This window comes from Marmota monax, unplaced genomic scaffold (assembly GCF_021218885.2).
Source record: "Marmota monax isolate L192 unplaced genomic scaffold, Marmota_monax_Labrador192_F-V1.1 WCK01_AAM20220418_F8-fsc00014, whole genome shotgun sequence".
NCBI lineage: Eukaryota > Metazoa > Chordata > Mammalia > Rodentia > Sciuridae > Marmota > Marmota monax.
The window spans coordinates 9,516,485-9,530,032 of record NW_026695222.1 but is presented as its reverse complement, the minus strand read 5'-3'; the positions used below and the strand labels follow the sequence as shown (position 1 = coordinate 9,530,032).

At 38.7% G+C, this 13,548-nt stretch overlaps 1 protein-coding gene across 1 annotated transcript in view; it reads right to left on the bottom strand.

Moving 5' to 3' along the window:
- The window catches only part of LOC124085356 (attractin-like), an 83,381-nt gene that overhangs the window by 33,650 nt on the left and 36,183 nt on the right, over positions 1–13,548 (bottom strand). Inside the window, 4 exon segments of the mRNA XM_058575329.1 lie at positions 1,210–1,400; positions 2,805–2,943; positions 3,858–3,979; positions 6,296–6,516. Of these exon segments, the coding sequence (XP_058431312.1) occupies positions 1,210–1,400; positions 2,805–2,943; positions 3,858–3,979; positions 6,296–6,516 (673 nt within the window).

Here is a 13,548-nt window from a genome sequence, read left to right as displayed (position 1 = left end):
GTGTGTTTTTAAAAAAGAAACATATTTTTAACAGATACACTTTATAAGTCTTTTCATAATGTCTTTTTGCTTTCCTGATAAAATGCAGGGCCATTAGCATTGTGGACAAGGTATCTCTGGATTTGGCTGTGGGCCCTTCTTGAAGCCCAGCTACAGCATCTTTCTCCCATCCAACCTGCCCCAGCCACACAAGCTAATCTGCAGCTCACTCAGTGAGCGATTCCCTCAAACTCTATGCCTTGTATGGGAGGGTATCAGCGCACAGGGAGCCCGTCCTTCTTCCCTTTCCATCCATTCCTTCCCACCTTCAGAGTTACCTCTTCCCAGCTCTACCAGACAGCCTCTATCCTATCTTGCTTTTTTCATACACAACTGGGCTCTACAGACTGGGCCACATCTGGAGTTTAACCTATGGGGAGCACATTACACTAGTTGTTTTATCTGTTAGCCTTTTCATAAGAGTGTGGGGTTCTGTTTTTGAAAAGTGCCACCCAGAACCTGTTAGGGATAAAACACTTGAAGAAGAGGAGAGAGGGAACAGAGGTACATCTGTGGCCAGCTGGCATAGTGGAGCCTTTTTACCCACGTAGTCTCCCGCAGAGGTGGACTTGACAGTCACCAGTTGAAATCCCAGCATGATGGGCAGAGCTGACTCTACCAGTGAAGAAAACGTGAGCCTTTCTGAGCTCAGAAACCCTTCATAAGAAGATGCCCTCTTTTGTTGGGCTGCCAGGTCTAGAAAGACCCAAACAGATATAAATGTCTTAGTGGTGGTGACAACATATACTAAAATAATACCTTAAATCTAAAGGACATAAGTGTTTAAATATGACACCTAATTAGCTGTAATCCCATTGCTCTCTACTCCAGCAGAATCTAGAGATAAAATAGGTATGGAATTATCTAGTGATGTCACCAGACTATGTGCACAAACACACACACATCACTGTTCATCTTACATATTACTTTTCATGTTATACTAAATATGACTTATGAAAATGTATGAAGTATTAAAAGTTTCAAGGTCAGGTAAAAACCATTAAAGGAAGAGACTGACCTTCCTTTAATGCCACATCTACTACGCCACGCATCCTGGCCTTCCTCCTCTTCCCAGCACGTCCTCACCCACAGCCTTCCATGCACCAGCTGTGGTCATGCCCTTAGCAGAAAAGTGGGTACGAGACACTTAAGTTCTGAGGATTCACTCACCATGCTCTGTGATGGCTGCATTATTTGCAGCTGCTTAAGGACAAATTCCACTTTCTTCTGGGTTGTAAGGGAAGCCAAAAAGGCATTGTGGTTCCTACAGTACAGTTTAGCATTGTCATAATTCCCCTTGGCAGTAGTAATTTTCAAACACGAGTTTCCAACCAAATGCCAGCCAACGCCACAGATATTTTCTTTAACAAAGGGGGAGAGAAAAAACAGCTTTAGAAATTACACAAAACTACTATATACCTAGTTCAAGTTCCTGAACATCTAAATGATCCTTGAGATTGAATTCTAGGTGCTTCATTAAGAATGTGGCAAGGGCAAGAGACACATTATTCACTTCCAGACACAGAATGCAAGAGATAAGTTTGTCAGTCTTATTTATTGGATCTCATGAAGTATATTCTGAAGTCAACTCTCTAGTCACTTGGAGGAAAACCCATTTAGTGTCAATACTTGGTGGCAGATCTTTTAGAAGAACAATTAGAAAGACTAACTCCTGAGCGGAGAGCAGACAGATGAATGTGACAATGGAAAGGTGGAGTACAGAACAGCAAACATGGAAATGAGTTTGGGAATGAATAAATCTAAAGTCTTCAAATGCTGCACTGTTTTCATATCATCGTGTACAAGTTAAAATGAAGACTCTAGGGCCCCACCCCAGGCCTGTACCAGAACATGCCTTTTGGAAAGATCCTCAGGGGTTTTGCTATACATGAATGTCTGAGACTCAGAACAAGAGTAAACAAACAAGAAGCCCATTCTGCAAGCTGAACTGCATTACTCCAAAGGACACTCAAAAGGGCCCTGGTCCAGCTCAAGTGGCCTGCTTATGTCTCAGCTGTTACACAGTGCCACAAAACTCCCCATTCCTGGACATCTGGTTGGAGCAAATATATCAGGGTTTCAGTCATGGATGGCCACCCCAAAGTCATCACCTTAAACCTCAGGATGCCATAAACAGGTACTCAGGACTGGCGGTCACCTCAGAGTTGCTGCTAACACAGAAATCTGCCTCTCCCTCTGCTCAGAGAAGCCCCCCAAGAGGTGCCAACAACCAAATCCCCATGTTCAGTAACACTCTTCCATACAGTGCCCAGAAATCTGGCAGCTGAGACTACAGAATTCTAGTCCCGGTTATCACAGCCAGGTGGGTGTCAAGAGAGGGAGCAGGTTCACCGACATGAACCCAGAATCATTTCATTCTCCAGAGGAGCAGATGATGCTAGACTTTATGTCAAGAACAGTCAGAGTGTATACTTAAGACTTGAATTTTAGGTTAAAAAACAAAAACAAAACACTTGGGCTGGGGATGTGGCTCAAGCGTAGTGCGCTCGCCTGGCATGCGTGCAGCCCGGGTTTGATCCTCAGCACCACATACAAACAAAAGATGTTGTGTCCGCCGAAAACTAAAAATTAAATATTAAAAATTCTCTCTCTCTCTTTAAAACAAAACAAAACAAAACACTGGTGATAGGGATGAATTGATAGAATAGGCCCCTCCTCGCTGTTAGGTTACAACCCAGTCTGCGTAAGATTCAGGGAGCAGACAAAGTTCTGGACCCATTCCCCAGGTGCCTAGCAAGGCTTACCAGGCAGGGAGATGCACTCTTGATTCTGGGGATCCCACTGGCACTTCTGGTCCAGGTCACAGCTCCTATAGCTGGTCTTCTTGACACAACTGTACTTAGGGTTATCCTTGGGGCAATTCTCATATGTAGAAATGGAAATCTAGAAAGTAGAACATATTCAAAGTAGAACATATTCATAGAGATAACTCATGGTGGTGACCAATAGTTGTAAAGACTAAATCTAATTGAGGATGCAAACTTCAAATAAAGAGATAAATAAAATGCAGATGAACAGCTCTGTGGTGGAAACACTGTAGTAGAATGTTCTGCTCAAGAAAATGCCTTTAACTGGCAAGGAAGCAGCCTACTCTTTTAAACAGCATCCCTCAAATTGCTCATTGGTAAAATGGGGCTGTGGAACACACTGCTTTTCAAATGCCTCCTACAGTCTAAAGTTTGCTTATAAACAGCAATAAACTGACAAAAGTATAAAGGCTGGGTCATCTTATCTTCTTTGGTCTTAGTGTAACCTAAATTTTTAAAACCATTTACGGGGAGCACCGAAATTATGCTGAGCCAAGATATAACATAAATAAAGGAGAATTTGCAAAGCCTATCCATTCCCCAATTCAATATGGACCACGACACACCTGCCTGAAGCCCAAACCTTCTCCCAAGAACTCACACAGATTGAGTGAGCTCGTTGTCACAAGCCTCAGACTAAGGATCGGGTACTTCAACATAGCTACACCCAGGGACATAGTCCCCAGACCACAGTCCTACCTTCTTTTAAATCACCACACACAAATTCCCGGGGCTAGCGAGACCCTTGAATCAGGATGTATTCAGCATCCTTTCCTAATAGAAAACCTGATCTAAAACAAAAATCCAAATCTACATCCATTAAAAAAAAAATCCAGCCCAACTATTATGTATAATTATAATGTATTAATAAAAGAAAAAATATTGAAAACAAACCAATATGGGCCATTATATATGCCATATATTCAACCTACACCTAAACACAATTAGAATATTTTTATCCTCTGAAATCCTTGAGAGATGACCCCTGACCTGGTCTTCCATGCAGCTGAGATGAATAGGGACACAATGGTCATTGCACCAGTGGCAGTCATTGGTGTTGGCCGTGCAGCTGTAACAATCCATGTGCTGGTCACATCTGTCATGGTCAAGGGCTAGGAAGAGAAGAAACATCAACTGTGACAGCTTCTACTAAGCACAATCTGAAATGGGTTAAAAAAAAAAAAAAAAACCCTAACAATGTCTGGGAAAGAAAATAAAGTCTGAAACTGGAAAGAAAATGTATTGGGATGTTCTGGTTAAATAGGACTTAGAGCCAGGCACAGTGGCATATGCCTGTAATCCCAGAGTCTTGGGAGGCTGAGACAGGAGGATCAAGATTTCAAAGCCAGCCTCAGCAAAAGCGAGGCACTAGGCAACTTGGTGAGACCCTATCTCTAAATAAAATACAAAATAGGGCTGGAGATGTAGCTCAGCGGTCAAGTGCCCCTGAATTCAATCCTTAGTAACTCCCCAAAACAAACAAACAAAAACAAATAAATAAGACTTGAGACAATCTGAAGAAACGCTGTTTTTCACTTAAAAAGATTAAACAGGAAGTAAAAAGCAAAAATAAGTTCATTTAACAAGTCTAAGAATGGAAATAAGATCTGGGCATTTGAATATTTTTTTCCTAAGAAAAACCAACTAGAATAGAATAAACACCAGAAACTGCCCAGGAGCCAAAAAAAATTACAAAGGAGACTAATCCATTCCTCCAGTTACAAACACCAAAGCTCATTTTGAGCACAGGCAGCAGGCAGTGCCTGGACCCCAAGGCAAGTGTGAACTGAGTCATGCTGCACTGATTTCCACAATGCAAGCTGCAGAACGCTGGGGTGACTGCAGACCTGGTGCACTTCCTGTTGACCCCAGAAAAGAGAAGCTGCACCACCATGCTGCCTCATCTGCTGAACCACCTATTAGACACCGCACATGGTGAAACCCAGAAAGTGTAAATGGAGGGGCATTGGGGTGGTGGCTCAGTGGTAGAGCACTTGCCTAGCATGTGTGAGGCACTGGGTTCGATCCTCAGCACCACATAAAAAATATAAATAAGTAAATAAATAAAGGTATTGTGTCCATCTACAACTAAAAAAATATGTAAAATAAAAAGAGTAAATGGGAGGGTCCGTGGCCCACCCTCTCAAAGGCCCCAGCAGTATACCCCTTAGGTTGCTCTTCCTTCTCTTGTCATCATCAAAGGATTACGACCACCTCTGCACAGAGTGGAGTGAAACAGGGAGTTGATACTGCACATGAGATGACAGGAAATGGGCGCATACTGAATCATCTAAGATAATTCAACATTATTTCCCATGTACACTTGCCCACATTTAATTTGAACATTTAAAATTTTGGTTAAAAATAACTGTTGCACTGATTTTATCCTTTTTAGGAGAAAATGACTAATCCCACAGTGTTCTGGTAATTCTGTTCTCCATCAATGAACTTGGTTGCCTGGGTGTTCTTACTAAGGATTTATGTTGCTGCAAGATTAATTTGGAGCATCCCAGGAGAATACAAGCTGCCTCTCTCCATCTTAATGGTCACAATAATGGCAACACCCATCCTGCTAGCCATGGAATTCAGTCAACATATTAACTGATGTGAACAAATATTTTGCAGAGACATCCTTCTTATTTAGAAAGGACTTTCTCACACATTTCTTCACTGCTGTTCTGTACTGCATGTCAGAGCAAAAGGGCAAGAAGCTAAGCAGACAAGGTGAAGAAAACAGCTTAGAAAACATGAGGGGAGCTTCTAGAAGTGGGGATCATTGTTCATCCTCAGCAACTGTCTGTCTTGTTCTCACTGCTGTATCCAATTAAAAGAGCTAGAAAATAGTTGGTGAGGATGGCAACTCCTCTATCTACAAACTTTACTTATTTATATTTTTTATCTATCTACAATAGGCTTTTCTAGGTTGGCCTTCCTATTCTCATCCTTAATGTCAGACCTCCACAATCCAATATGGTAGCCAGGAGCTAAATAAAAATTCAGCTCCTCAGGCACACTAGCCACCTTTCCAGTGTCTGAGATTCCCATGTGGCTAAGTAGCTACCAGACTAGAACAGGGCATGTATGCAATATTTCCATTATCAAAACAAGTTCCATTGGATAGCACTGCCTTGGACCAACTACAGTCAGGTCTTGGAGCTGCTGGATAAAGCCTATGGCATGCCAAGAAGGTTGTGTCCCTATCATTCACAGACAGCTTCTAGGAGCTACATGACATATGTAAAGATGTTTACAAACCAATATTCAAACACCAATATTCAAAAACCAATATTCAAACAGGCTTTGCACAAGTTATTACTAAACTAGTATAGATAATAAGGTGAACATAAGAAGTGTACAAATGCTAAGTGTCTTCATAATTCTGATCAAATGAGATTTCTAATTAAATTCTAAGTAGAGGAAAAACTCACTTGTTTGGGGAAAACATTCTGATTTTAACTTTTCTGCTTGTTCTTCAGTTGCCAGCTCCCAGGAGATGCACTGAGATGACCCTGTGTCCCACACACAGCGGACACCGGGTCCTGCTGCCACACAAGCAGCTTCACTCTGATGTGCTTCACATTGTTCTGAGGTGAATACCAGGATGTCACTGAGGAGGAGACTGTTGAAACCACCAAACAAATACATGGTGCTGGGGGAAAAAGGGAGAGAATGAATTTACTGAAAACATATGTTACAAATGCATGATACACTTTTACAGACAAATTTCAGATAAATCTTACATATCAAAAGTCCTCTAAGAAACTATTTTTCAAGGTTTAGAAATCAGTATAATTCTCTTACCTACCAAATTTTACCTTTTCATCCTGACCTGTGATCGTCAGAATAGTTTCAATAAACCACCTAAAAGCTGCACATGGCAATTTAGTATACAGTGAATGTTACATCTTAAATTAGTAGGGAAAAGATGGACTTTTCAGTAAATGGTTTCAAGATAACTAAACATATGAAAAAGATAAAACTGAAGCCCTTTCTCACTCTATATACCAGGATAAATTCCAAAGGGATCAGAGATTCACCTGAAAAAAGAAATAACATAAGTTCTAGAAGAAAAAATGGGCAACTTTTCTATAACCTGAGAGTAGGAAAAACCTCCATATGACTTAAAATCCAAAAGGTAGGAGAGAATTAATATAGAGAGTGCTTGAGTAACTTTATAGGTAAAAAATAGAAAATTACATTAAGCACATTAAGAGGAGATATGCTCAATATTAGTCACAAGAGAAATTCAAACTAAAACTATAATTATGTAGCATGTTTCATCTATCAGATTTGCAAAGAAAAATACCACAAAGATGGGTAAGGATGTGGGCCAACAGACATATGCATACTCTGCTGTTGGGCTTGTAAAATAGTACTAACCTACAGAGAGGAATTTGTCAATTTCTAACAAAATTACCATTTACCTTCTGAACCTGAAATCACTTTTCTAGAGGTCTATTACAAAGATATTATAGCAAAAAAAAGAAAGAAAGAAAGACAGACACATGAAGCAATTCATTAAATGATTGTAATAATAATAGGAAAAGATTCTAACAAACCAAAATGTCTATCAACTGGGATGTGAAGAATAAGCTATGATACACCCACATGATGAAACACTAGGCATCTGTAAAAAGGAATGAGGAAATTTCTATACATTCCTTCTGAAGTGATCTTCAATATATATTATATGGGGAGGGGGAGCCATGCAGAGAATAGCATATAGAGTATGTGGTCATTAATCTATTGAGGGAAGAAGTGGATCAAACACACAAGCACATAGAATTCTCTCTTTTTTAAATTTTTATTTTTTAGCTTTAGGTGGACACAATATCTTTATTTTATTTTTATGTGGTGCTGAGGATCGAACCCAGTGCCTCACGCATGCTAGGCAAGCGCACTACTACTTGAGTCATATCCCTCTTTTTTTTTTTTTTAAAGAAAAATAAGAACCACACAATTTCTCTTTAAGTAGTCTTAAAAAACCAACCCAGTAGCACTGAATATGACCATGACTTAGATTGTGGTATTTAAAAACCATTCTCCTTGACCCACCCTAATTAGAAAAAAAATCTAATGTCATGTCTGGATAAAGAAATGCTCATAGTGAAATTTGTAAGATCTTCTTAGACCAGAAAGACAGACTAAGGTAGTGTCACAAAGACTCAAGAGCTACCATGAAGAGGTGCTCACTGGCCGCAGAGGGGAAGTATTTGAAACTTAATAAGAATAATAATTACAATTCACAATAGCCAAGTCATGCCTAGAAGCCTATTAACAGACAAATGTATAAAGAAAATGTGGTATATCTACATAATTGAATTTTACTCAGCCATAAAGAAGAAGGCAATTATGTTATTTACTAGTAAATAGACAGAACTGGAAAACATCACGCTAAGTGAAATAAACCAGATTCAGAAAGTCAAAAGTTGAATGTTTTCTCTCATTTGTGGAAGCTAGAGAGAAAAAAGGAATAAAAAAGGGGGACCGCATGAAAACAGAAGGGTGAACAGTGGAGAAAAGGAAGGGGATTGATGGGGAGGGAGGAAGGATGGAAAAGGGAAGGAACTTCAGAATGAAATTAACCAAATTATGTGCACATATGAATGTATCACAATGAATTCCATTTTTATGTATAATTTTAATGCACCAATAAAAAATAGATAACTAGAGGGAAGACCAGTAGAGGAAGGAGACCAGGGAGGGAGGAAGAGGAAAGGGAGACATATTGAAGTGGAGCAAATTATGTTACATGCAAACATGGATGTCAAAATGAACCCCACTATTATGTGTGACTATAATGCCCTGGTAAAAACATAAAAGTAAAAAAATATATATACTTTTAAAAGAGGAATTACAAAGCATATGATTCTTTTTAAACCTTGAGTTCACTATAATACATATCTCCTAACCCAAAAGATAAAACTTCATTTTTCATGTGTGGACAATGCAAAGAAAACAGTTCATTATTTTCAAAATTGGTAAATAAAGAGAAACAATCAACCTTATGAAGTGGTCTTGCCATAATCACGAAGTGAATCTGACTGTGCTAATTTGCGGGAAGTTCAGGTGAGATACTGATGTAGGTCAGCTGAGGCTGGCACCTGAGGAATTAGCAGGAAGCAGATTTATTGGCTGCAGGGTCCAGAGGGGCTATTGCCTAACGCTCTCCAGACCAGGAGCCTAGAAATTCTTTGAACTTTACACCCAGAGGTGGGTGTGGGATTGGAGGTTCACATTTTTGCTAGATTCTACATAAAAGTAATTTTTTTCCTTTGAGTTCTCAGAAAGTGCTTTTTGTCTTGTTTTTTAGAACAGTCAGAGGTTTACACATTTTACCACAAAAGCAGGAATAACATCATCAAGTCCACAGTTAAACTTAGCTTTTGCAAGACAGAGGAACAGGAAATAGAAAGTTCTAACTACACTGAGCTCTTTTGCAGAAATCTTTATTGATGTTCTGTTAATAAGAGCAATTATGGTGAGGGTCTCTGAAGAAGCTTAATTAAGATGCATTGGTGGAGGAAAAGCACCACTACAATACCAATATATATTTGAAAGCATGCAGATGTAACCATCAAAATCTCAACTATAAGAAACTCTATAGGGCCGGGCATGGTGGTGCATGCCTATAATCCCAACAGCTAGGGAGGCTGAGGCAGAAGGATCTCAAGTTCAAAGCCAGCCTCAGCAAAAGCAAGGCACAGAGCAACTCAGTGAAACCCTGACTCTAAATAAAACACAAAATAGGGCTAGGGGTGTTGGCTAAGTGGTTGAGTACCCCTGAGTTAAATCCCTTGAACCAAAAAAATAAAAATAAAAAGAGAGAGAGAGAGAGAGAGAGAGAGAAAACTCTAGGAAAGGCAGCAGAACACATCAGACACTAGTATGGCAATATGTAAAACAGTGGATGTGGTAACCGATGTGATTCTGCAATCTGTATACGGGGTAAAAATGGGAGTTCATAACCCACTTGAATCAAATGTATGAAATATGATATGTCAAGAACTATGTAATGTTTTGAACAACCAATAATAAAAATTAAAAAAAAACTCTCGAGTTTCTCTAGCAAACACAATCTCTAGCAAATAAAGGGAAACATCACAGCGGGGAGCCTGTATATCAAGAGAAATTAAAAGACATTTTATGTAACATACAGATCTTGTTTAGATGCTGATTTGAACAAATAAAATTTTTAAAAATTATGAGACATTTTGGAAATTGAATATTGAATGGACATTGAATGATGTTAAAGAATTATGATTAGCTTTAAAAATATGATGTGTGTAGTGGCTGTGTTTTTAAAAGTCTTTCAAAAAATGGAGTCAATTTTCCTTATTTGCAGATTCTGTGTTTGTGAATTTACCTGTGTTCTAAAATTTATTTCTAACTCCAAAATCAATACTTTGCAGCCATTTATGGTCACTTGCAGGCATGTGCATGCAGAGTGGTAGAACATTTGAATTGAGAAACATACATATTCCAGCTCAGCTCAAACAAAGCAGTGCTCTGACTTCTTGTCTCAGCTCTCATACTGTAACAAGTGTCCCTTTCATGGTTTACTTAGTGTCCCCTTCTTGAGTTTTTGTGCTGGTGATTTCATTGTTTACAACGACCCCTAGTGCAGTGCTCAAGTGCTGTCTCCTGTTCTAAGCTGTGATGTGCCTTTGTGGAGGAAATATGTGTATTAAATAAACCTTATTTAGACGTGAGTCAAAGTGCTGTTGACCGCGAGCTCAAAGGTAAGAAATCAGCAATATATTGTGTTTAAAGAGAAACACACATTGAACAGGATTATGTATTGACTGGTTTAGGAAAATGTTGTGCTGAGAAGGCCCGCAGAAACCTAACCCTGCGTATCCTCTAGGAGCAGAGATTCAATATTCACTAATTCATTGTGTGCAGTACTTTACAGAACATAACCACTGTGAATAATGAAAACCAACTGTAATCTGAAATATTTACTTGTGAAATCCTATTGTGCTAGAAAACTGCTTCCAAATAAGATGGACAGGTTCAGGATGGCCACAGGTTGATGACTGCTAATGCAGAGTAAGGGGCACATGGGGCTTAATTATGCTATTATCTCTACTTTTTTATATCTTTTCACAACAAATTTTCACAACAAAAAGTTTTAATCTTTTTGGGAAAAAAGAATTTTGCTTAAGTCTCTTCTATTTCAAGGTTTACATTACATTTCTAGCATTAACTAATATTACAAGTGGGCCTATTCTTTCCTGTGTATGATCTCTTCCATTTAATTCTATTTCAGTCTAAAGGTAGATCATGATTTATATGATCATTTATAATATCTATCTCTAAAAAGAACAAAGCTCAAATCATGCTATCCATTTACTCAGAAATATCTATTGAGCATCCATTCTGTACAAAAATACCTTGGCCCCTGGTCCTTCAGCCTAGAGAGCTGCCCAAAGGTCAGTTCCACCTCTGCTGCCCCAGCTGGATGAGCCAAATCTCAGGCTGAAGCAGCTTGGTCTACCTCCTTGAACTTTATTCATCTCTTAGTTTCTGCCCTTTGTTTCCTCAGTATCTTGTTATGTCTTTGCTGCACATCTTTTAGTTGTCTTTCAGTGAAAGAAAGTCCCAGAACTGAACACCAAAGGCTCACATCAAGGTTTTAGGGCTTTTAAATCAAGCCCAAATCTCCCTCAGGGACATGGTGATCATGTTACCATATGGGGGTTAGAGAAGGTATTTCCAGAGGTAATAAGACCTCTACTCAGACCTTCTATGTTCTTGACTTGTTGTGGAAAAGAACTTAAAGATGAGTGAAGTCTCAGTAGCAAAGAAGGAAATTTATTACAGAAATTTAAGTATACATTCTCAGGGTGTGGGCTTTGAATATATTCCCCCGAATCACAAATAAACACAACAGCAAATAGTGGATACTTAATGGCTGCAAGTGTTTAAGCACAAACATTGAGTAAACATTGGCTGAACACTAAGACATGCTTTTTGGGGGTCTTGGGTCCTTCTTTTAAAGAAAAATTTTATGGGTATGGGAAGGCATGTGAGCTTCGGGAATTCAATTTTTTGGTGATGGATCTCAAGACGTTTACAGTGGTCTGGTCTGCTTCAGGATCTTCTAGATTGACACTCTCTTCTCTGATTAATAGGTAAAGTCTGGATTATATCCAAATGATAGGTTTCTTATAATACATCTCACTTTTGGTTGTCTAATCTAGAAAGACACTGTAAGTCCGCTAACAGTGCACATAAGCATTAAAGCAAGGCAATTTTCACAGATGAGGGAAATGGCAGTAACTTTAAGACTTACAGATTTCTCAAGAATTTGGGAGTGACAGGCCAGGAAGAAGGGCAGGACTTGGAAGGAAAAGTATTAATAACTCCATTCACGGGGCTTTTATATTTAAGCTGCAGATTTTCTTTCCATTCATTTTCTCTCCTTTCTACCCATCTATTATTTCTTCTATACAACCTCAATCATAGTGCACTTTAATAAGATTTCACATCTCTAGTAGTGTAATGGCTGAGTGTCTACATAAGGCTTTAATAACATGCAGAAGATAACAGAGAAGGCAGCCCTGTCTATCCATTCACACCCAACTGAATGTCAGACCTTGAAAATGCAAAAAAAGTAAAAGCTAGACCACATTTGTAAACTTCCAAAACTTTGAATATATTCCCCCAAATCACAAATAAACACAACAGTAAATAGTGGATACTTAATGGCTGCAAGTGTTTAAGCACAAACATTGAGTAAACATTGGCTGAACACTAAACTACACTGATCTGGCAGCAATCCAAAGGGATTAAAATTAAAATTAAAAACAGAAGAAAACAAATGAGCATAAAAATTAAAATTAAAAACAGGAGAAAACAACTGAGCATAAAAATTAAAATTAAAAACAGGAGAAAACAACTGAGCATAAAAATCAGCAATGGCACACTGTGGAAGGAAGAGAATCCATAAAATTAAATTATACAAAAGCCCTAAATAAACAGCAACAACCCCTGGTGGTGGTGGTAGAGGAATCCGGATCCAGACTTATTTTAATATATTATTTAAGATGTTACATTTTCAACAAAATATGCAAACAAAGGAAAATATGTGACCAATACAGAGGAAACAAGAGACAGTAAAAACATTTCTGAGAGGGTCCACATGTTGAATTCAGGAGATCAACGCTTCAAAACAGCTAGTATATATTTAAGGAAGTAAAAAAAAAAAAACTGTCTAAAGAATTAAATGAAAGCATGACATTAATAGCTTAACAGAGAATAGCAATAAAGAGACATACATGGAACTCACATGTTTCTTATTTTTGTATTTTAGTAGGTTTTAAAATCAGAACTGAATTTGATTTCCAGTAGGAGAGAAGTACTTTTTGGGGAGTGGGGTACTGGGATTGGCTTAGGGGCACTCGACCACTGAGCCACATTCCCAGCCCTATTTTATATTTTATTTAGAGACAGAGTCTCAATGAATTGTTTAGGGCCTCACTTTTGCTGAAGCTGGCTTTGAACTTGTGATCCTCTTGCCTCAGCCTCTTGAGCTGCTGGGATTACAGATGTGCACCACTGTGCCTGGCCGGGGAGAAGTACTTTTTATAAGGATATTCTTACTCACTCTAAGGTTGATCACAGTAATAGATGACTTTACAGAATATGTAAATAGAACGGAAAAAGAAACATTTTT